The sequence below is a fragment of the Lontra canadensis genome, unplaced genomic scaffold (assembly GCF_010015895.1).
Source record: "Lontra canadensis isolate GAN:19392208 unplaced genomic scaffold, GSC_riverotter_1.0 scaffold32, whole genome shotgun sequence".
Lineage (NCBI taxonomy): Eukaryota > Metazoa > Chordata > Mammalia > Carnivora > Mustelidae > Lontra > Lontra canadensis.
The window spans coordinates 8,965,571-8,990,179 of record NW_022631026.1 but is presented as its reverse complement, the minus strand read 5'-3'; the positions used below and the strand labels follow the sequence as shown (position 1 = coordinate 8,990,179).

The following is a 24,609-nucleotide window of genomic DNA, read 5'->3' as shown; positions in this document are numbered from 1 at the left end:
CCCCTTCAGGGAGCAAAGCATCAACATGTCATTTCCTGACCAGGATATTAAATAGTTTATTTAGAAGAAATGAGTTAAAAGAGCAATTAAGAGATTAAGAGACACCAACTGGACTTCTATTTTCTTTTAGGTTAGCACCCAGGTTTCTGGTCAGTCTGTGTGCACCGAATTTTGTTGTTGTTGCTGTTTAATGAACCGCATTGATTATCAGATAGGTGGTTGTCTTGTTTTTTAAAAAAAAAAAAAAAGAAAAGAAAAAGAAAAAGAAAAGAAAAAAACAAATCCTTGGCCCATTGTACCTTCCCTGAATCGTGACAAGAAGTTAAAAGCTAACAGTGCGATGCCAAGATGTGTGTTTGAGGCAGAGAGTTTTGATTCTGTTGGGCTCTGCAACTATTCTGGAACAAATGAAAAGTGGGGTAGGCAGAAGCAGCCCAACGGACCGGGGCTTCTCCAGGGGGCTACGTCAGGGAAGAGAAGCTCTGGGGCACCCGCCCCGCGGACCCGACCCCAGACCCCCACCCCGCGTCTCTCGCGCCCATGCTCCATGTTCAGTCAGCTCCTTGAAGGTTCTCCTTCTGTGAATCGAGAAACTTGAGTGTCAGTGTCTTTCTTGCTACCAAGCCAGGCGATCCGTGTCCCCTGGAAGGACTCTCCGCAGCCCTCTCTCGCTCCTGGTACCTGCTAAGTCTCTGTGGGGCACGAGCTCAGTTAAAGAAAGGGTCCAAGTTCTCTTCCATGTTGACATCCGGCACCAGCTGATCTGACCCTTCCTTAGCACCATATCCTGAATTTGAGACGCTAAAATCTGTAGAAAACCAAGGATGGTCCAGAATTTCCTGCGAGGTCAGCCGCTCTGAGGGCTCCCGCCGCAGGATGCTTCGTATGAGGCACTTGGCCTTGGGCGACAGAGTCTCTGGAATGTTGAACTGGCCACGTCGGATCTTGCTGAAGAGGGAACTGGGCTCAATGTCATGGAAAGGGTACCGCCCTACCAACATGGTGTAGAGCATCACGCCCAGGCTCCACACGTCAGCTGCTTTGCCCGAGTAGCTGCCACTGGTGTTCAAGATCTCTGGGCTCACGTAAGCCGGGCAGCCGTGCTTGTCGGAGAGGGAGTCGTCATCTCCCCGCAGAATGTAGGCATCTTCTAGGCTTTCCAGCTTGACCCGAGTCCTGCAAGAAAGAGAGAAAGGGTGAGCTCCCATGGGCACACCGAAGCACGTGAATCCCATCACCGTATCTTAGCTCCCGCTCTAATATCTCCAAGACCATGCACTCATTCATTCAACCAGTCAAACATGACTGGTTTAGTGAGCGCCTTCTAGGTGTCAGACACAGTTCCGGGGTGGGGGGACCCAGGCGTGAATAGGACTGACAGGGATTTTGCATGAAGCTTAAGATCTACTGTGGGAACCCACACCTCTAGCAAGTACACAGACCACAAACAACATGACTGTCTCCCCATCTCAGCGATGAGGCAACGGGAGATTTGTACTATTCTCAGACACATCTAGGTAGTTGGGGATCCCCAGGATTTTACTCAGATCCAACCAATTAGGAAGCTCCCAGGAGCTCTGTCGACAACTTCTGAATGATATGATAAACAGTCTGAAAGGACCTTTGATTCAATGGCGCCTTGGCTTTATAACAGTCTTTTTGTTAGACGTGCAAGATTTGATGATTCCATTTTACAGATAAGAACATTAAGGTTCATGGAGTTTGAGTAATTTGTCCAATGCCTTTTAGCTGGGAAAGAGAGAAGACTTGGTCCCACACCTTCCTTAGTCACCCTGGGGCTCCTTGCCCACTACCAAGCTGCCTTTCTTTAGGACATAGACCGAGCTGGGGAATGTTTGAGTAGACAGGCATTACCATAAGCCGTTCCAAGGCTGACATCTTCATATCAAGCCCATCTTCTTTCCAAGATCTGCTGTTGAACTTGCCTCCCGTCTGGCCTATCACACTCCCAGGGGCTGGTCCCTGACCTGATAGTCATCTGAGTTAGTTACCTGTATCCTCTACCTGTGTCAACATGTACACCTGTGTATGTGTGTCCATCTTCCCCTTGCCATTTAAGCACAGCTGAGCTGGCTCACAGGTTCTAGGACCCTCCTGGCTGCACTCATGAACAGAGGTGGAGAAACTCCACATTGAATTCTGAGTCCCTGGGGCCCAGCACTACTCTTTATACAGCAGAGCCTTATATGACCACTGGGCATAAAATAAGTGCTCGGTAAATACTTCCACAAGTAAGTTAAATTCTTAAAATTAACTACAGTAACATGCAGTGAACAAAGCTGAAGACCAAGGCATGGAGTAACTTTCTCAAGACTGGCGGCTGTCCCCTACCGAGCAACAGAAGCTCCTAGACCAGAGTCCCTCTTTGGTTCAAGGCTTCTGAAGAATCCTGTTCCCCCGTTCTGCCATTCCTTGAGGGGAAACCTAGGTATTGTGACTTTCCAGTGCTTAAATGGAAATCCTCTTCTATTCTCCTGGCCAGAACCCTCCACGACAGAGCTCTTGTGTTAAACCCTGCAGACTCAGTCCCATTCCATCCCACGATGAAGACTTGCCACAAAGGTGACATGGGCCAGGGAGGAGGGGCTGGAGTGAGGATTCAAGGCCTACAAGGTCACGATCATTCACACCAGTGGGTTCCTTCATCTCAAAAGTGCACATCACAGTTTCTACCCTGTTGTCCTGAGGGGTGACGAGGCTCAAATGAGCAGAGAACAGGAAAGTGCTTAGAGAAAAGACACTGGGGCTTTTGCCTAAATCAGAGCTTGTGACTCAAGTCGGTAAGCTGCTTCCCTCTTCCTCCCCCGGTCTACAGGTCTTAGCCTATGGGAGCCATAGAAGGAAGGTGAGGTTCAAGTTAATCAGTTAGCTCTGTTATAGCAAAAAATCGGATGAAATCCCAAGATTCTGAGATCTCCTTTTTGAACTGCAGAAGTTTCAAAGGCCAAGGAGTGACTGCTTCCCTGTACTCATTTCTTCAGTGAGCAATAACATGGTGGTGTTCTCTGGAAATGGTGCTGGGCTGGGAGCTCGGAGAGCAGACTCCAGGCCAGATGACATCTCTCATCTGCCGTGTGGCTGTGGGGAGGTCACTCAACCTTTCTGTTTCTCCAACTTAGAGAGGAGCATTGGACAAGGCCGTCTTCTTTTTAATCATTATTATTATGGTTCAATGTACATGAAATTTATCATTTTAACCATTTTTAACTGTACAGTTCAGTAGCATTAAGTACATTCCCACTGTTGGGCATGCATCTGGACAAGCTGGTGTGAAAGTCTCTGCCAGTTTTACCATTCTGGGTGTAATACAAAACAACACGTCTTCTTTACTTGCTCTCCCATATTCTGCTATAACCTGTAGCACACACGTTCTTCTCCACCCCCTTCGGCTAACGATCTACAGACGCGGGAAGGGTCTAGATGAGCTCATCTGGAACTGGGCTGATGGAAAGCAAAACCCATTCTTCCTGTTGCTCTTTCTAATCGAAGGAGGCAGGTGAAGTGGACCCACACCAACTTCCCTAGATATTCCAAGATCGGAGGTGAGTCAGGGAAACCCAAGGGGGCAGAGGAGAGGGGGCACACACCATGGGGCCAAGCGGGTTCTTTCAACAGCTTCCTTCCTCAGACCCTCACTGGCAGCAGCCTCCAACCCGGAGCTCAGGAGCTGGCCAGCCTCCTGGCCTCCAAGGTCACTGTCATGGCAGCAGGATAGCTACGGGAATAACGATAGCCGTGGCAACGGTCATCAGCTGTGGGACAAGGGACAGTCCAGTGGAAGGAGCACTAGACGTGGGATCAGGTTTGGGGCTGGGTTCCTCTGCGGCAGCCCTCCAGTTTTGCATGTGGGGCTGACATCTTCTCTGAGGCTGCGTGGTGAGCCTCGGGCCTCCTGACTACACCCGCAGCCCCGCCTCCTCTCTGCTCCAGCCCAGTCCCTGCTCCTCCAACACAATGACCACCACCATCTCCAACACACTGACCACCACCACCCTGCCTGGGGCCTCTGTGCTCATTCTCTCCCAGCCTCTGCCTGGAATGTTCTTCCCTCGGATACTTGGCCGGCTCATCCTGCTCACTTCTTTCCGGTCTCTGCTCAAATGAGCTTGTCTAGAGAGCCCTTGCCTGACCATCCTCTAGAGAGGAGCACCCCGCCCCTGTCCTCTCCTGCCCCTGACTACCACCCGGAGTACTGTGCATTCCTATTTGTACGGTCACGCATTTATACTCTGTATTACTCCCGTGGGCACTGCAGGGTCCTTGCCTTAGTTCCACATCCAGGAGCTCAGGAGCAGGTGGCTGAGGTCACTCTGTATGTAAAGCACGTCACCGGTGTTGACGGCTGTTTCTTCTGCACTGAGACGAGCAGGGCCACCCAGCCGACAGTCTGAGACTGAAGCGGCATTCACACCACCAACCCCTGGGAGCTCCAGGGTGCCCATCTTTGAGGGAACGACAGTCCTGCCCTGCGTCCCTAGCCAGGATTAAGTGGAAGTCAGGGGAAGTATCCATGGGGAACAGGCTTTGTAAATTCCAGTACCTCAGCCCCTGGCAGGGGTGAGGGCACATGCGGATGTGCCTCCGGAGACCTGAGCGGCTACTAGCTCAGCCCTTGCCGGGGACAGACGTCAGCCCTCAAGCTCCTCATGCTGCACCACATCTGAAGCCCTTTTCCATTCTTACGTCCTTCCAGCCCACAACCCTAGACGGTCAGTCTCACCTTCCCTCTGTGACCCAACCAACCTCCCTCCCCTCGGGGGCACGGACTCTACTTCCAGCCTGACCCCCTTCTGGAATCCTTCTCCAGTTCAGAGAAAAGGGCCTTCAGAAATGGCCAAGGGTTCGATCTTGTCCATTAATGCCCTTCCCAGCATTCACATCTCTCCTCCCCACTATCAAGGACTCAGGGGCTGTGCAAATGCCCAGTGGACCCAAGAGGCCAGTGGAAAGCGCCGTGCACATGCTGTGGACGTTCGGCTGCCCCAGAGCTTCCCCACCTGCCACATCAGCCTCCTCCCTCCCGAAGCCAGGGTCTAGGTGGCCTGAGTCTGGATCTGCTGGTCATGTTCGGTTCCGTGCATTTGGTGCCTGAGTGGCCCCATATACACCAGGACAGCTCTGTCTTGAAGTCAGAGATCCGGGTTCCAATACCGGCTCTGAAAATTACTAAGTACCAAATAGTAAACACCATCTATGTACCTAGATAGGTGCTAGTTATCTTCAGATATTTCTTCTCTAAAGCTTATAAAATCAATGTTCAAGGCAAGAATTATTATCCCTTTATGCGGACATGGAGCTTGATGCTGGGAAAGGGTGCATAAGCCCATATGAATAGCGAGGCCCATCGGGGCTGAGCGCTCATCCCTCCCTGGGCTCCGATCAAGCAGCCCGCCCGCAGGCCTGGTCCATCCAATGCAGCAGCGAGTGCAGGAAACCACAGCCAGATGTCCCCGTCGGTGAGGCCTCCTCAGAGTGGGGAGCACACGTGCACCCAGGGTCAGGGAGAGCCAGTGCATGGGGCAGGAGCCGCTCCTCCCAGGGAGAAGCCCAGACATCCCAGGCAGGTGCAGTGAGAAGCGAAAGAGAAGCCTCGAGAAAGACGGGGAGGAAGTGCATACTTCTGCCCCTGCCTCCTCCTCAGAACTCCCTGAACTGGTTTACATCACTCCTAGGCAAGGGTCAAGGAAAGTGGTCTGGATTGCGTCTTTAAACAAGGACCTTTCAGGGTGCACGCATGGCAGGAACCCGAGGCTCCTGTCCCAGCGCCAGTCCCCATGGACTTGCTGGACCATTGCAGGGACTCTCAGAAGGTCTCTGGGGCTTGGTTGCCCCCTCTGGGGAGCAGGTTGCCTCTGTCTGCACTGGAGAGTGTGGGGGGGGGGGCGTGCCTAGCAGAGCACTTGCTCGTGTCAGCATGGGACAGACAATATGAATGAACAGTCTTTCAGCTTCTGCTGTCCGCTGCACAGCCTGAGGGTTATGCATTCCCCGGCAAAGGAACTGATTTTCTGAACAATCCATGAGAGCACTGGTGGTCCTATAATAATAATTCAAATGCCCCATTAATCATTAAGGCATTGAAACTAGGCACCAGGGATAAGGCCATGACAAGTAACACCGAGCTTCTTGGGTTTTTGTGAGGACTGAGACAATGGAACAAGGAAAGCATGATCTCTACCAAGCTGCTAAGCGTAGGAAATCTGCAAAAACCTGGCGGCAAATCTAACTGATCTTATTAGTAAGATAACCCCCTTCAAGCCCAGAGCCTAGAGAAGACAGTGGAACAAGCCGCAGGCAGATCCAAGTGGATGTGAATTCTGTGCCCATGTTTTTTTCTTGGGCTCATAGCACTGGCTTCCCACCCCTCCCCCAGAATGTTCTTCCCACTCTCCCCCAAGGTGCCCAGCTCATTCTCTCACTTTATTTACGACGAAAGCCATCAGAATGGGCCTCATGAAGGTCATGGGAGTAAAGATGGTACATGAACAGCAGAAATTTCTGAAAAGGACAAGGGAAGGGTGGCAGAGAATTTTTGCGACCAAAACGCTATGAATGGTCGTGGAGATCTCCTGTGACTTCTTGGAGGAAAGAGCCATTAGCCCGGGGCAGGACTGACTTGGCCAAGAAGCTGTACACTGCGTGCATCTTGCAACCTATCCCTGGCAAAGGCAGGAACCAGCCTGCTTTGCATTAACTTCTGAATGAAAAAGGCTTACACAGGGGCAGCCTGTGGACTTGGCACCAGGCCTGGTGTCATCGGATCCCCAGCCAGGTGAGGCAGCCAGGACCAGCAGGATGTGCTTCTAGTCCCTGCCTCGATAGAGCAGCACGCAGCACAGGCCTTCAGGGTCCCAGTGCCCCACAGCCTCCCAGCAGAGGCCCGCGAGCCTCCCTCGGGGCCCTTACAACCAAGAGCAGCAGGACCATGGGCCCGTCTGGCCTCAGTTTCCCTTCTGTAAAATGAGAACAGGGCTGCATGGCCTGAAAAGGGTTCTCCTAGCTTCAAAACTCCTGAGTTTAAGTTTCCTTCCATCTGAAACTATCGGAACCGCAAGACTTCCTCTTGGACGTGGTGGTCCTAACAATAATAATCACAGTAGCAACAACAGCGGCCGTGAACTCAACACCTACTGCCACTGCGACTGGCTTCGTGGACATGACTACTTCTCACAACAGAACTGAACGTCAAGTATTACAGTACGTGAAAACTTCTTACACGATAAGGAAACTGAGGCACAGAGAACTGAAGGTCCCAGGCCATATACGGTTACCTGAAAAAACCCAGGATCGTCCTCCTGGGGCTCTCTCCATCATACCTCCTGACACCAGCATCACAGACTTGCTTAGTGTCAAAGACAGAATCTGTGGAAGGAAGATTCTGGGTTTTTGCAACCAACATGGCCCCGGGTTTATTTTACAAAGACAAAACCTTCGCATCCGTGGCTGATCTGCTGGAACTCATGAACTGGAGAGAGGTGGCTGGACCTGCTCGTTCATTAGAAAAAGAAACCGAGGTACAGAAAGCAGAGGGGACTTGCCCAAGGCCACCCTGCAAATGAGTGGCAGAGCTGGGATTCAAAAGCAGGTTTTCAATGTCCAGAGTCGTGCCCCATCCAAAACGTCAAAAACGGCCTCCCCCAGCAAATGACGCTCTGTTTTGAAATCTTTAAAAGCTGCCCTGGGCTCTCGCAGCAGGAAGGGATCAGGACAGGGTGGGCCAGGGTGGGGCTGGGCTGTGAGCTCAGCCAGACCAAGTGGGCCAGGCCGGGACGGGAAGTCCGGTGGCCTGAGGTCAGTGGAATTCAAGAAGTCGCTGAAGGCCATTCCACAGGGTGGGTCCAAGCAGGCGAAGGGTCAGCTGAGAAAGGTCGGCCTCCACCAGGTCTGGCCTCGCTCTGCCCCTGACTGCAAAGCTACCCTTTGTTGTCAGTTCGGTTATATGAGCAAGGGTCCCCCAGGGGGCTGTCATGGGGGGAAGAGGACTGTCACAGCCCCCCAGGCCACATCCAGCTGATCGGACAGCCACCACTGGGACTTGACAAATAAACGAAGCTAAATTCTGCCAAATAAACTGTCACTATAATTCTCTGTTTCCTGTGTGCGCAGATTTTTTTCCAGCAGTTGCCTCTGAGAGCCCCTGATGTGCCAGGTCCCGCAGATGCCGTGAACAGACCCGACGCCCAGGTCAAGCTGCTTCTGCAGCAGCAGGAAAGCAGCAGGTGACCCACAAGGAAACACTTCACCTCAGGGTGAGGGAAATCTCCAGAGAGGGGCCTGGCTGGTTGTCCTAGGGGGTGTGTCCCCCTTACTACTGGGCGCCACCGTAGTCAGGGAGGTGGGTGGGAGGTGGGGGTCCTGAACTAGTTTGATCTACCGGAAAATCGCAGCTTAGCAAGATGAAGCGACTAGCTCGGGGACAGCGCTGTGGGGACGAGAAGCCCGATCCAACTCAAGCACCCAGGTGTTTCCACAGCACCAGGGTCCTGTTGTCTGTGCCCTGACTTATCGTGGCCCTGAGATGGGGGTAGGGGGCGCGGGGAGCCATCTCACCTCCCACCTCCCACCTCCAAGGCCTTCCCGCCGCCGCAGGGAGGCAGCTCTGGAGCGCAGCCAGCATCTCCAGAGGAACAGACAGGGAAGGAAGGCAGTGCAGCTCTGGACCCCTCATTGGGACTCTGTTTGCCTCTTGCCCCTCTGCATGAAGATCCTAGTCCCAGAGGATCCCCTGACCTCGAGTCAGAGAAGCTTCTGCAGGCACCCCAGCGCTCGGTGCAGGACGGCGCTGCTCCAAGGGCCCACGCAGCCTGGACTGTTCCAGGAAGCCAGAGCCAGGCACACCTCGAGGCACACCTAACCTTGCTGCTTAGGCTGATTCAGAGTCCAGAACATTCCTATCATGCACCATTGGCAGGGCAGGAGCCTGGCTCAGGCCAGTCCTTCTGACCCCACCAACCCAGGAACACTATGAGCAGCCCAGCCCTGGGCCAGACAGGGATTTCCACTTGGCAGAGTCCTGAACTGTGGCTCACCCAGATGGCCCAGGCACATACTACACACATTCCGGGAGCCAGAAAATCTGGGCTGTGCTCTGGGTCACACCACTAACATGTTCTAGAACTTTGGAGAAAGATGTTTCCTCCCCATTTCTTCATTTGTCAAGATCAAAGCGTGGGTTTAACCCTGCCTCTTACCCACCCCTCCTTGGTACCACCTCTTGGGTCCTGGTTCAGCCTCAGCATCCTGAAGTACCTACCCACCCCCAGGCCATCCTGCATAGACAGGATCACAACCAGACCCCACCCCATCCTGTCTAGGAAAAACAACAACAACAACAACAAAACAAAAAATAAAACAAACAAAACAAAAAAAAACAACCCTTCAATGTCTCCTCCTGGATTTCAAGTCAAGGTCAAGGTCATGGGCATGCCTCCAGGTCCTAAACCTTGGCTTCCCTCTTCAGTCTCATCTCTGACCCCCCACAGTGTTCTCCACCAGCATGCCCCTCCCTGCCCAGGGTTCCTCTGTGTCTCTTGGCCTTTATTCATACTTTCTGGACACCGTTCTTCTTCACTCAGAACAACCCAAGAAGGAGCCCATCTCCCCCTGACACGCCCATTTTCTACACCCCATTCTGCCATTAGGACATTTTCTTCTTGCCCCCAGCGAGCTCTCTAACGCACACCCATCCTCTGTAACACGGTATGAAGAATAACTTGTTACACAATGTCTTCTGTTAGACAAGGATTCCCCAGAGGTGATTTTCGTACCCTCAAGCCCTTGTGCCTAATGTACACATAATAGATGCTTAATTAACATTTGTGACAGGTGTGGCTCCCATATCATGTGGCTCCCATATCATGCTGCCTAGAGCCCAGGGTATCTGGTTGTGATACTGCTTAAGAATTGCCCACTCTCTCAAGTCCAGAGAAATTTCAAATAGGCTTGACTCTATCTATTTCACGCTTTAGAGAAATTCGCAAGAGTCCCGGATGACGAGCATTTAAAATGGGTTTCCATCCACTGCCTCCTGCCATCGTATATCCAGGGGGTTTTTCTCATAATATTTATGCCTCCAAGGCCCAAGGGGCTATTCACACACCCACGTAGTCAATGGCCAGACATTCGTGAAGTGTTTACAAGGCCGGTCCTGTGCTAGGAAGGGGAGACAGAAAGATCATCGGACCCTACTTCACAGTTCCATGGAGAAAGCAAAACCCACTCCATAAGCTGGAAACGCAGGACCTCACAGGACTGCCTGTGGGCTTGGTGAACCGATGGCCCGTGACCCCTCAGAGAAAGGTAAGTACTGAGAGTTAGTACTCAGTGCTGATCAGGTCCTTCTGGTGTTCACTTCTTACCCACCTGCATGAGAAAGTCCCTTCTCTAGTGGGACACAAGGGGTGGTATTCTACTTGGTGTCTCTTTCCTAGAGTCAGGGTGGTGTTTGAGGGCCTGCACATGGGACACCGGCATCCCGGGTGCACAGCCCGAGGTCTGCCTCTGATTAGCTGTGGGACCCTGAGCCTCAATTTCCTCATCCATAATGCGGTGATAACAGCATCAGTTTACTCGCTGGTTTTAAACTGGTTCATGTAAATTAAATTACAATAAAATACAGAATTTAATCAGTTCTTTTGAGTGTCGTAGTTAAAACAGGGCTTGGAGGCCAGATAATGTTTCCCTGAAAGGTAAGTCCCACTGAGTATCTGTGGCACCTAGAACAGTGCCTGGCACATGACAGATGCTCAGTGCTGTCTGTGGAATAAATAAATCTCCAGGTTGTTGGGTGATGAGGCCCAAAGCCATTGGCTGGTGACCAGGAGCAGTCAGGACAGGTGCCTTTTGAAGGCTCTGCAGTCCACTAGGCATGGTGCTGGATACTGCAAGTTCATGATCTCCGACCCACGCCAGAGAAGGTAGGCCAAGATGAAATGGCTCAGTGAAAGAGTAAGAAATCTGACAGCTGTGCCCTTGGCTCTGGTTGGCTAGTGTAGCCACTCACCTGATTTACTAAGCACAAGCAGTGAACTGCTCAGCCAGTAGCTCCCAGCCCAGCAGGAGATGAGGCATGAGGACAGTGGAGGGATGCACATGGACAATTCTTGAGTAGAGGGAGGACTATGAGGGCGCTGTGGGAGGGGGATCACTTACCCACGCAGGGAGAAGTGGGGGAGTGAGCTTCCCCCAAGGGCTGGCAGTGCCTGAAGCACACAGAAGTGGTCAGCACAAAGAAGGGAATTCCAGGAGCTCTGTCTCCTTCATGGCAAAAAGGTCAGGTCTTTTGCTAAAATACAATGAGCCTACGAACTTCATGAACTCGCTATTGATGAAAGAAGGCAGGGTCTGGTCTCCAGTCTGGTCTCCCTATTTTGTTAGATATGAAAGCCTCAATGGAGGTTGAAGATCCACAAGAAGAACCAGTACAGAAACTACTGAGAAAGAGAGAGGGCACGCAGACCTCAGCTGGTGGGGGAGGCAAAAGGCCTCCCCCACCCCGGAGACTCAGGTCCAGTGCCTGGGAAGATGGCGGCAGGTGACACTGAGAGCCCCGGGGCTGCAGGGTTTCTACAAAGGGTCCAGCCTCCCTACTGCAGAAGCAGGCACTGACCAGCTTCGACAAAGCAGAGGAAATGCAACCCGTGACGTCAAGAGATAACAATCTTCTAACCAAAGAAGAACACGGACAGAGGCATATTTCTCCATTCACAGGGGGTGATTTCTGTGCAGGGAAATGTCAACACTGAATGGAGATTGGGGGCAGGGAGCATGGGGCGGAGAGTGACAAGGAGCCTGGTCCTAAGGGAGAAGAGAAAGCAAACGGGCAGAACAGGGGCTGCTGTAGGAACACTGGCTCGCTCCCGGGGCAGCCCGAGTTTGCATCTGCTTCCTGGGCTCTTCACATCCTGACTCAGCAAGCTGCCCTACGTCACCTGGTCGGGAGGCGGTGGGGAGGGGGGCTGGTGTGGCAGGCACTACACGCAAGGGAGGTGGAGACGGTGGGAGCTACGGCTTGTCCATGGCCAGGCGTCTTTGATATGTCCATGCGCCAAGCCCTGGGTTCACCTGCATTCATTTCATTCATTGTTCTTTCCACTCTGCAGATGAAGTGATCTGGACAAAAGAGGTTATGTAACTTGTGAAGATTGAGTTTGCTAATAAGCGCAGGAGCAGGGACTAGAATCCAGACAGTGACTCGTCCTCCACACAGGAATAACCAGGTCTTCTCCTGAAGCTCAGGCCTTCGCTTGGAGGCTCTAAGTGAAACTGGGGGCCTCCTGGAAGAGGCCACCCAGGCAGATCAGCCTATTACCACAACAGGGAGGGGGAGAGGCTGGGGAACCTGGGCACTGCCCTCTAGCAGATTCAGGTTCCCCTCCCACACACGCCCCTCCCACTCTACAGGCCACCTCTGATCTTACCACGGAAACCGTGGATGCAAAGGGTGCGTCCACACTGAGTACAATCTGGGGAGGGGTTTAACTTCCTCAAAAAGAAAACAAAACAACCTTAGTCTGGCCCTGCAGAAACATCCCAGGGATGGAGGAGAAGCAGCAGCACAAGGCTGGGAACGCTGTGGCCAGTCCAGGCCTGGGGAGTGGGGTCTTTCACTCTCTGCATGCACCTGGTATCCACCTTCCCCTGTGCGCATCTGGTCGACCTTCTGGCCTTTCTGAGCCGCAGGTTCCCCCAGCACTTGCCCGGTCTATCACCCTCCCAGCACTGATCTAATATTGCAATTAAACCAGAAAGGAGAAACCCTCACATCACAAGAGGTCCACTCCTCGTGAAACGGCTGCCCGGGAGGCGGAGCTCATTCTCCATGAGCCTCAAGTGCCCTGGGAAGGGCTTGTCCACAATGGTACCGTTTTATGAATGACTTTAGGACCAGCTGGCTACTGTGAGCTCCTCCCCCACCCCGTACACGTCTGGATCATTTCACAGCCACCCGCAGAGATGCAGTCTTAATTTCTGCTGGGAGGAACGTGCAGCTCGGAGGCATGAAAGGACTCATCCAAGACCAGGTAGCTAATGAGGGACAGAGAAAAAATCCGAATCTAGCACCCAGGTCGAAATAAAACGGAAGCAAAGGAATCGGCGGTGCTGCTAATTCAACAAAAATTAGCAATAGAAGGCACATTGACAGCAGGCCTTCATGTAACACGGGTGCCATGCGTGTATCATGTCTTCACAGGCGCTTGGGGGAAACTGGACTGATGGCCCTGACCGTTCTACCAAGAACATGTTCATGGGCGGTCATGGGTTCGGTTACAGATGGTCCAGCATTGGAAATCCACACGTAAGGAGTCAGCACACAGGCCGGCCTCGTTCTGAACCCAGTGGGGCTTAGCAGACTTCACTCTATAATGCTTTCCCCTTCAGTCTCTTGCAAGAGCATCAGACAGTAAGAGGCACATCCTTGAGAGAGAGAAGACCATGCACAAAAGAGGGGGCCTGCTGATTTGAAGCTTAATAAAGTAGTACTTCCAAAAGCCTCTTCTGTGTTTTTCCCCCCAAAGGACCAATGCGTAAAGGACCAGAAAACAGACATAGTCCCCATCCTTCAATGTTTCAAAAGCCTTTCAATTTAATCCCATTGTTTTCTCACACGCCAGGCGTTGTCAGGAGAGGCATAGACTCTAGTCCTATTGAAACACCTACTGCGGAGGTCATATTGGTTAGGATGCATGGTGAGGGTTGCCAGGAGCACGGGCCCTGTGAGGTCCCAGGCTGCTGTCCCCCTCAAAACACAGGCAGCTTGCTTCATGCAGGCCACTGTGCAGACCGACAAAGAGAAACTCTGCCACAAAACTCTACAGCAGCGGGGACACGCGGAGGGAGAAATTCGCGGAGTGACAAAACCAGTCTCCTCTGAAATTGAGAGATTCGAAAGCAAAACAAAGAGGAAGGCTACAAGGCACTATTCCTCTTTCACAAAAAGTTGACAGCTGGCTGGAGAGAAAGTTCTTATCAGCTACTGATGAGAACATTTGGAATGTCCTTGAACATGACAGTGACCTTCTCAGAACTGCCCAGACAGAGACACTTGTCATGCCAGGAACGGCCAGGTCCTCCAGGACTTCAGCGCGGTGGGGGCAGGGAAAGAGCTCTGGAGTGAAATGATAGGATTTCCAGGCCTGCTCCAGCAGCGTGCTGGCTGTATGACCTTGAGCAAGGTCACTTAACTCCTGTGCACCCTAGTCACCGTGCCCAGCAGAGGAGGAGCTACCATTCTCCCTGCTGCAGGGCTGCATGGGCTCAGATCCTGTCAGACAGGTCGGGGACAGGTGATGAGCAGTTTCCTCCCTGTCACTGCTGCTTCCTTTTTCCGAAGATAATGCTCTCTAGAGTTAAAAAGGATTCGCTTTGACATGCTTACTCCAGTGACGTATTCTGGTTTCACATTCACATGGGATACTTCTTTCCAGATTTTTCTAGAAAGGGTCATGCTCTTTTACAAAAGTCAAACTCAGCTCCAAACTCAAAGTCCTTGTGTTGGAAGCTTCCAACGTCTTGGGATTTCTTCCTTAGGCCCTGGGACGTCAAGGATTTCAGCTTTGTCACCATACACTCCTGGGCACTCTTAACTTCCCCTAAAGGACAAGCTGGGCCTGGAGGAAAAGGCCTTCAACAGCAAATGTGAGGTGTGACTCAGTCCCGCTTGCTTCCAGCCAGCTATGGTCACTGAGGCCAGCATTCTCACCTTGGGGTTCTGATTCCAGGCAGCAACAGGAGAGGACTGAAGGATGGCCCCTCGGGAGACCCTCGAGTCCACATGTGCTCCCATGTTCTGTGACCTAGAGATGTCCACCCTACTATGACTCACTTCATAAACACGGAGTTACCATGCGTACGCTCTCAGGGGACACACCACCCTGTATATGCGCTGGTGCCTGAAATTCCTCTCAAAAGAGCACAATCAAAGGGGACATTTAAAAACTTGGATCCCTGCCAGAAAGGGCATTCGTTGCCCTTATTCCCTGTGGCAGGCAAATGAATTTCTTGAGAGCAGATTTAATAGAGAATATGTCCTCACTTCTGCTCTTTCTAGCCAATAACTTCAAGACTTCACACGAGGTTTTGAAGTTTTCCTCCATCAAATGAAATGATGGTACCCACTGTACCCCCATTCACAGAGAGAATTAAGTAAGGTCAACAATAACCTCATACTAGGTCTTTAAAGTGGTCCCAAACAACCACCTCATATTTTTGTAGTTATGGTTATTACATTTCCAAGAAAGGTGGAATGCAGAAGGACAAAGAAAGCATCTTTGGCAGTATTCTGCTGGGGGTCAAGTATCTATTTAACTTCCAATGAGAATTTTCAAAGAAGCAGACACCTGATGTTGTAACTCAGAAGACCTCAGAACCAATAAAACAGAGCCAGGACAATACAGGGAAAAGAAACTTGAGGCCAGGAGGGAGGCCAGGAGGAAGGAACCAAACTAAAAGATCATAGAGAGCATTAAAGGTGAAACCAGGATAATAACCAGAGTCTGCAGGCTCCAAGGGCAGGTCCATCTGGGCCAAAGAAGAGAAAAGGTGTCACCCCACACTCGAGATCTTAGAATAGCTCCCTCTTCTCCATTTATTAGTAAGGATGCAAACCATGCACTATCAAAGACCAGGCTATTAGCTGTCACGATGCCTAAGACACTTGTATATGAGAAAAAAATATGGAACATAACCAATCTCTGCAGCCAGCAGCTCTCTGCACTTTCTATACTCAGTTGCATTATAAATTGTCATCAAATTATTTCATTTGGGTTAAGTAACCACAGACCCTTTACCTTTGCTAATCCCAAAATGCTTCCCAGATATTTGCTTCCCAATTAGCATTAACCATAAAATGAAAAAAAAAACAAAAACAAAAACAAAAACAAAACAAACAAAAACAAAAGCAAAAATCAAAGCAAACACCACGAGATCTCATTATATGTCTATTCTATAGGGTATCATTCTATAGGACAATAATCGATAGCCTAAAATATCACAGGCCATTGGGCTACACGGCACAGTAAGTGGCAGGCAGAAAGGGCTGACTGTCAGATCTGCACCAGACACATAAAAGATACTCCAGATTTAAAAAAAAAAAAAAAAAAAAAGTACTCCAGATATATTTGTTGAGTGAATGAATGAATGACGTGCACTGGCTTTGCACTCAGATGGTCCTTAATAGCTTCGTGACCACAGATCTCCACTTCACGAACCACTTTCCTAGGAGGAGCCGAGGATACCCAAGGCCGTCATGGTAATTCCACGACCCACGTGGGTGGAAACTCTAGAACAATTTTTGGAGTAGTCAGCAGTGAATGTAAATCACTTGCCTCCACGCCTCTAAAAAAGCAGATGCTTCAGAAGAAAAGGAGTGGCTCGGAAGAGTTTTACAGTCAAAGTCAGCTGGAAGAGAAAGCAGGCCCCAGTGGGTTTGCTCAACAGAATGTCACGAGTGAATGGAAGAACCATGAATGGAACCCAGATGCCCAGCGTCCTGTCCTGTTGTCTCCTGCAATAACACAGACCTTCACATCACTGTGTTCGTGTATTGGCAGCTCCCTTACCTGCAACACCAGTCCTTCCCACATCGTCCGTAATAAACTCACCTTTCTAGGGAGGTCCAAAACACCTCTTCTATAAATACTTTCTTGACTTCCAAGTCCTACTTAGAGTGGACATCCCAGCCCCCAGGTCCCATCTGACCCCGTACATAATCTCCATTGAGGGCTTGGAACATTCCTTTGTAGGTGAGTTGACTCTCTAATGCACCCTGATATTCACAGTACTGAGAAATGTGAGGAAAGCACGCACAGTTTATCCGTGCGTACTCACACACTGGGGAAACATCTATTGAGTGAAGGAATGAACGAATGAATTAGAAAGGACTGATGCCAGGCACGGAGCGTTCTCAAGGCAGGATTATTTCCAAAGCAAAATTGTCCCTTTTCTCATATTAAAAATGTCACACCGGCTTGCAGCCACCTTCACAATTCACGACACCAAAAAAACAAAAAACAAACAAGCAAACAAACAAACAAACAAAAAAAACCACAAAGAAAACAAACAAAACAAAACCCTAATCAGGCTATCCTGGCGCCCGAGCTCTGACATTCACTAACACCACTGGAATAGCGGCAACTTGGTTTCCCAGGGCACTTTAAGACATCACAATAATGCATTCACCTCCCTCTGTCCTCCCATCCTTCCTTCTCACTTGGACGGCAGGCAGCAAAAAAATGTCCATTCCAACCTCTCAAGCAAGCTACTCCTGAGCAGCCCGTCAGAGTACCAGCTCTGGACACGAGTGACACTCACCTTTCTTCGTCCTTAAAGATGAATTTGCGCAGCTTTAGATCCCGCAGCACCAGCCCCCCATCGTGGCAGTGGGCCACGGCCGAGGCGATCTGGTAGAACAGTCTGGCTGCCTCCTCCTCCCTCAGCTTCTTGCAGGTGCGGACAAATGAATGCATGTCCCCATAGCTTCGCTCAAAGAACACATAGGCTTTGGTCTCTCCCAGGATGATTTCGGTGATTTGGTTGATGTTGCTGTGGGCAGACAGGCAAAAGCACGGGGCCAGGGATTCCTGGTAGCAGCTTATATCGAACACCTAGGACAGGATTCACAACAAGACCAAGAGTCAGGGGTGCCTCTTAAACCACCGAATCACAGAATGGCACAGGCTTTTGAGGAGATAGAAGGCAGACCGAACTTGGGACACAGACCACACTGGCCCTGCCTGCTCCCAGCTGTGTAATGTTGGATAAGCTGCTTGACCTCTCTGAGCTTCCAAGTCTTCATGTGTAAAATGGGCAAACGACACTTGACTTACACCGTTGGGAGGATTATAGGACAACATGGGGGCAAAAGCACTTTGCAAGATGTAACATGGGACACAAAGGGTTAAGTCTTACTATTTTTTTCTCTCTACCCCCATCACCTGTTTATAAAAAACACTAAGGAAAAATCTAAAAGTGACCTACCCCAAGCTACACAGACAAAGCCTTGTTTTCCTTCCAAAAAACAAAACAGAACAGAGACGGACATCACTATACAACTACAGCAATTGTGTACAACATATTTTATGGTATGCAATTGTGTCGTATAGCACTCCACAACATATTAGCAATTCACAGAGTAAATACGTAGTCTTTGCCTTACGGTCCTCTAATTCAATACCTTCATTTCACAGGTGTGGATATCGAGGCTCAGAGAACAAGTCGAATGGAGCCCCAGCGGCCGAGCTAGGAATAGGGCACATGGTCCTTAATAGGGAAGCAGACACGTTTCTCGATTCCCTCCACAGCTATCTAGCTCAATGAATCAGTTATGCAATGATTTTCTATGAATCAAAATTAGCCTGCGAAATGCCACCTCATTGTGGGGTTATTTAAAGAGAAAATCCATCCTCAACACCCTTTTGAAACCAACCTAAGAGGAATTAACACTGCAGAGAATCTTTGAGGTTATAAGAAAAAAGGCTTTCATTCATTTCAAGACCTCCACTAAATCAGGAAAATCCTGGGTTTGGAATGTGGTTTCACTCTCTGCCTGGGAATGGAGGCACATGACTCTCTTCTGTGCCTGCACGAGTGAGGGGCAGGCACGAGGTGCTTTGCTGGAAAGCCCTACAGGCCAAGAATGCCCAGGCAACAAACACTTAAACGGTCCCCGTGCACCACCATTTAGCTTCTTAAATCTTTGTCATTAGTTGGAACATCCTCTCCCTCATCCTTAATTCGCAGCCTGGCCTAGAAATCGCCCAACTGAGACTCTAATCCTGGCGTGGCCACCAATAATCCGGATAAGATGGATAAAGCACTCAGTGTCCCTGGGCCTCCCTCCTCTTCCTAACTGGAGATGTGATTTCGAACCCGGTTGACCTTTTTGGGTCCGGAGCCCACGTGGGAACCTGAGAAAAGCTCTGTCCCCTCTCCGAGGACAATGCCCATTCTCCAAGGCACGCACAATACTGGATTCATTTTCGAGGGATTCACAGGCCTTCAGAAACCCTTCCAGGGACGCAGGCTGCCATCTGAGAGCCAGGATTGAAGAGAAGTGGCCCTCAGGTTCAAAAGCTTGAAGGTATCTGTGAGTCAAACGAGGATAGTAAGAACCTCAGGAGGGCTGGTGCTAACCCAGGGCGAGGAAGCAAAGTAACATTGTGAATGAACCATAATGAGGCATCTCAGGAAGGCGGCACAGCTGCTGCCACTATAACCTAGAATTTAAGAATGAATACTTCAACGTCTCTGGAGACCACAAATCACACCGTGATACTGTCAAATGATGACCTACGAGCCGTGACCTCAGAGGTCCGTTCAATTAGGAATCTGAAATGCCTGAGTCAACTCTAACACCCAGACTGCGGGCAGCAGAAACATAGGAAAGCCTCAAAAATTTCACAGAGAGTAATAAACGTTTTGCAGTGGCTAATGTCAACACGCTGTGTTATATAACGGGGGAGGAGGTTGATGTGTTCTGGAGCACCAGGCTGCAGACTCTCTCTCCAGTGCTCCTGGAGTTACCATGACTTATCATATACTTCCTCCTTCAAGTTGCGTTTAAAAAAAAATAAAAGGTGGTTTTTACTCAGCACCTTCAGTCTGCTATTCTGTCCCACTGATGAAAAACTGAATGGACATAAACATTAAAAGAAATAATAATAATTCATGGCAGCTTCAAGAAATAGCCAGTACCCACTGTAGAAGATCAAATTCCAAGATGGTGGACAGAGTATGAAAAATTAAACAAATACTTCTGTTATCCCTAATGGGTAGGTACCAAACTTTCAGTAGCAGCTGTAACAGGCATTTATGGGGTTGGACTGGTATTTAAACCATCACCTTCAAATGCAAAATCAAGCCATAAGCCTGGTTGCCAGCTTCTTTTAAATGTTTAATTTGGAGCCTTAGTAATATAATCTGGCAGTTGAGATAAGGCAGTAAGATTAGGCCATCATTAGTAGCATTTGCAAAAACAAAAAAATAAACAAAAAAAACAAAAAGCAAAACCACGTGCCCATTATGCCAAGATAGTAATTATGTCCATGGGCACAGTAGCTCCCAGCATTTTCATAAAAAGGATAAGGTAAAGACCATCTAAAGCTGCCTTCCTTCATTTGCCTAGCTTACAGTGGGCTCGGGGAGACAATGAACAGGCTTGATTATCTTGGTTAAATGACCCCAAATAGTGTCCTGTAGAATTTCCTTCTACTGTCCTCTACAGGAATGGCATCTTTACATTTGGTCTGTTTTTGCAAAGCCTTTTTCCTTGGGTCAACACAGAGCTAGGAGACAGGAGCTCTGTATTCTGAGACATCAAAAGGAACTTGATTCAACGTGTAGATTTCACAGTGCCTTGCAGTAAGTGGAGTTCACGCTGTGTATCTGAGGGAAGCTCCTGGAAGCAGCCTCATAAAAACCCCTTGGAGCTTCCTAGGATATACACAGCTATGCCTGCATACAAAGTCACCCACCCACGTCACCCCTGGTAAAAAGGCAGGAAAACAGGCCGCCGTGTCTTAAAGGGATGACCTCTGCCAAGCAGAACAATGATACTGCACTTAAACCCACTGGCAGCCCCACAGTAATTGGTGAGGGGCTGATTCACTCTTTGCAATAACTAAACCGGCAGATTAAGTACAGTTTCAGGCCAAAGAGCACGTCTACGAATGACACCGAGAGGTCAGCCCCAAGTGAAATATGTCTTGAAGAATCTGGAGGGAGAAAGAAAGAGCCAGGGCAGGTCGCCCTGCCTTTAAACAAACAAAAAAAAATACCAGCAAGATGCTCCTGCAGAATGTGAAGGCAGAGTCCCTCTACTTAAAAGTGTCTCCAGCCTTGGAGAAATACTAAAATGCTATACCCAAGTTAAGCAAAAGGAGGGAACACACTCACTGCTGGGGGACTGTGCGTATATCATAGGAGAGTAGCAGCTCTGTGGAATTCATTCATTTCAAAGGACGACTCCCCTATTGTGCAACCTTCTAGGTCTTTGGAGAATTCAATCCAGCTCGTAATAGCCTGCTGAATTTTGGTTAACCGGGCACAGTTGCTCACTCAGGGTCTCAGTAACTTAGGAGAAGATGCAAAATACCAAATGCTCCGGAGAAGTGGAGGGCTGTATTTAAAGCGCCTCTGATTTTCCCAAGGTCTGAACTGAGGAATTGCAAAACTGACTGAAGACCTCCACAAAACACATTATTTACAATGAAAGACTCCAGCCCCCTACAAAATAAAGCAATCTGTGGTTAATGGTAAAAGTGCAATGTATTATTTGTAGCATAGCTGTGCGGGGCTCCTCACTCCTCACTACCCCCTGAAACCGCCCCCCCCCAAGAAAAACCAAGAGTGACCAAATGTAAAATTAACTGATAATGAATTCTTGATCTATGACCAATGTCTGGGGAGCAGTATGCTCTACTCTATCCTTTTTCCTTCTTTTTTTTTTTTTTCCCCACTGTTTCCCTTCTCATCCCCTCATCTGGAGTGCGCACACACAAAGACACACAGACACACCAGTCCCTGTTGGGGGTCAAAGACAAAAAGGAAACTGAAGTGTCCATCTCTGTATTAGCACTGCTAATCCCTGGGGCTCCAAACGCTGGCCTATAAACCATCCTGGCAAAGGTGTGTGCTGGGGGTGGAGGGCACGAGGGGGGTGTTCAGGCCCGGAAGTCTGGAGATGAGAAGAAACGAGACAAGAGAGGAGGACCTAGAGGACTCACTCTTTCCTACACCCAAAGGTGCGCCTGTGGCTTTGATTTCCACCCCCAAATCTCCTTTCAAGGCTGCAGGCAGCAGAGAGCTCTTTGTAAACTCCTTCCCCGCGCTGGGCCCCTGGCTCAGCCAGAGGGGACACCTTTGTGTGTCTCTTTTAAAGGGCACCTTCCAAACAAAGGTTTAACACCTGCACGCTTCTAAGAACAATGGCTGCGAAAGGAACCCAGTCATCAGTGCCTTAAAATTAGCGGGGGATTCCCTACTCCACGGTGGAAGAGGAGGGGGCTGGCTAGACCCAAGGAGAAACCCCTCGGGCAGCGGAACCCGGCCCTGAGCTTAGACGCTCCACGAGCCTTTGGGAGAACGCGTGTGCTTGGCCCCCGCGCAGTCCCGACCCCAGGCTCTCCCCGAAACGCCCCCGCCGCAGCCCGCCCCATTGTCTGCAACGCACTAAAAACTTCGCAACTAGTCGAACGTGAACAAATAAATAAACCCATTTAACGAGGCCACAGATAATTATCCCGCGAGTCTCCCTCCTCCAGGCTCCGGAGCTTGGCGACCTCCCGCCCCCTCCAAACGGCCGGCCGGGGAAACCTTTTTAAAAAACAAAAAGCGAAAACAAGCCCCGGGCTCTTTACCTTGCACACCAGCTCCTCCGCACTGTGCAGATGCACGGCACGAAAAACGTGGTCTCCCTCCAGAGGTTCCAACAATAAGTATTTCCCGATGCAAGAAACGCAATGCGACAAGTTCGGAGTCTCGGGCGGGCTCGGGGAGCCGAGGTTCGGGCTGAAACTCTGGCTGGGTTCGGCGGACCTTATAGACGACAACTCCTCGAAATCCTGGGTTTTGTTCCGCGATCTCCCATATCTTGCTATTGTGATGGGGGTAGACCTGTGTATGTTCATGAGTGTGGGGATCGCGCTCGGCAAACAAAAAACCCGCTGGAGAGATAAGTCGCCGGCGAGCGCGGCTGCAGGCGCCTCCGTGCCACGGATTTTAAAACGGAACGAGAGGGGAGGGGACGGGAAGGGGGCTACGTGGAGAAAAGAGTTGGAAGCCCCCAGATGGGCGCCGCCAGGCACCTTGTCGGCTCCGAGCCCGGCTCCCGGGGGTGCTCAGTCGGCAGTAATTCGGGTCCTTTTGTTACCCCAAAGCAGCCGGCGATTTGCAGAATCTCCGCACTTTTAGTTTCTCTCTCTTTCTTTCTTTCCAGCGCGGATCTAGACGAGCGACCAGATTGCTAAGGTGGGGAGCTGCAGCGCCAGGTCTCCCGAAGCGATCCCCACGCAGGCTTCCGAATCGCAGACGGGGCGGGGGAGCCCTGCTGTAGTTTACGTGATCTTCGAGCCGCGCGCGGCCGCAGCTCGGTCTCCACGCGTTAGAAACCAAACAAAAAGAAAAAGGAAATAAGCACGGGGCTACCGGCTCGCGCCGCACGGCAGACAGAATCCGCGCTGCACCCCCTTTTTTGGTGGAAAGGGTGGGGGGCGTGGAAGGGGGGGGACGCCGGAGAGGGTAGTTACCTACGTTTTAACTGTAGATGGCGTCTGAGGCTTTTCCAAGGATCGCAAGAGCTCTCCAAAATTTAAACAAACAGACAAAAAAAAAAGGGGGGGGGAGAAAAAAAAAAAAAAAGAATAGCAAATGAGCATTTAACTTAGAGCGGTCAGCGCTGCCAACAAAAGATTGCAAAAGCTGGGCACAGAGTTGCGGCGCGGGCCGGGCGCAGGTACCGCGACAAAGCCCAGGTTGGCCCGCCGGGCGGAGGTCAGCACAGGCTCATGCTGCCGCTGCTCGCTCGTGCTCCAGATCGTCCTCCGAATAAAGCGAGAACTGCGGCCAGGGACGAGGGTAGATCCGTGGTCTCCGATGCCCCCGGCACGAGCTTCCGGGGGGGTGGGGGTTCCTCCGGGCGCTGGAAGGGGATGAGCCCCCAGCCAACCTGCGGCGTTCCTTTCCCGCTGGATAACTGGATCTTGCCTTGGAATAATTTACAACCACTCCGTCTCCCCCGACCCTAAACCTAAATTGCCCGGTGGGGTTTGTTTTGGAAAAAATTGATGGCTTTTCTTCTTCGTCTTTTTTTTTTTTCTTTCTTTCTTCCCCAGAGGTGAGAAGAATGTGTATTTAAAATTGAAGGGGATGGCCGATGGTGCCCGAGGCCAATCCCCGAGCTCAGCACGCCCGCAACTCCCGGCGAGGCGGTATTAATAGTTACTTACGTGGCCGGGGATCTCGGAGCGAGCCGGGCCCTGTGTGCGCGTGTGTGCGCGCGCGCGCCTCGCTCGCGCTCCGTCTCCCCATTCAATGTCACCGACACATTTCCACGGAGCCTCCGCCCCCCCGCGGCACCCGCGACTGGCTCAGCCCAGGGCCGGCCCCGCCCCACCCCCGCCCGGGCCCCCCTCATTGAGCCGGGCGGCCATCAATCAGCCCCGCCGCTGCCAGTCCTCGGGCTGCTCCCCCGCGCCCGCCGGCCGCTGCCACTGCCTTTGCAGCTCCCGGTCCCGGCGCGGGCGCGGGCGCCGGCCTCACCGCTCCCGGGCTCGGCAGCCGCGCAATATCCTTCCGCGGCCGGGCTGGGAGAGAGCGCACCCGCGACCCGGAGGGAGGGTCGCGGCACCTCTGCAGGCCTTAGACTGCGCGCCCCGCCACAGCGGCTGAGCGGGAGTGGCGGGGCCGCAGCTGCCCACGCGTCTCCCCGGAGCGGCTCCATCGGTGCTCAGCGTACTTCTGGGTACCTAGTTCCTCTTCCTGGCACGTTTCCCCGGAAAGCCGGGCATCCTGAGAGCATCGGGCCACTGCGCTTCTGATGCTGCTCGGAGCCAGGAGCCTTTCCCTGCTGGTGATCCCTTGCATCCGCGGTGC

At 51.2% G+C, this 24,609-nt stretch overlaps 1 protein-coding gene across 2 annotated transcripts; it reads right to left on the bottom strand.

Moving 5' to 3' along the window:
• TRIB2 (tribbles pseudokinase 2) lies at positions 1-23,991 on the bottom strand. Of its 2 annotated transcripts, none has more exons than XM_032866869.1 (3): positions 23,964-23,991; positions 17,332-17,624; positions 1-1,176 (listed from the first exon to the last, which is right to left on the bottom strand). In XM_032866869.1, exons 2-3 carry the CDS (start codon positions 17,484-17,486, stop codon positions 708-710), a joined length of 624 nt encoding a protein of 207 aa, XP_032722760.1. In that variant the 5' UTR covers positions 17,487-17,624; positions 23,964-23,991; the 3' UTR covers positions 1-707. The 2 variants fall into 2 exon arrangements, with proteins under 2 accessions (XP_032722760.1, XP_032722759.1); XM_032866868.1 differs by lacking the exon at positions 23,964-23,991 and adding an exon at positions 22,377-23,344.
• Positions 23,992-24,609: the final 618 nt, after the last annotated feature.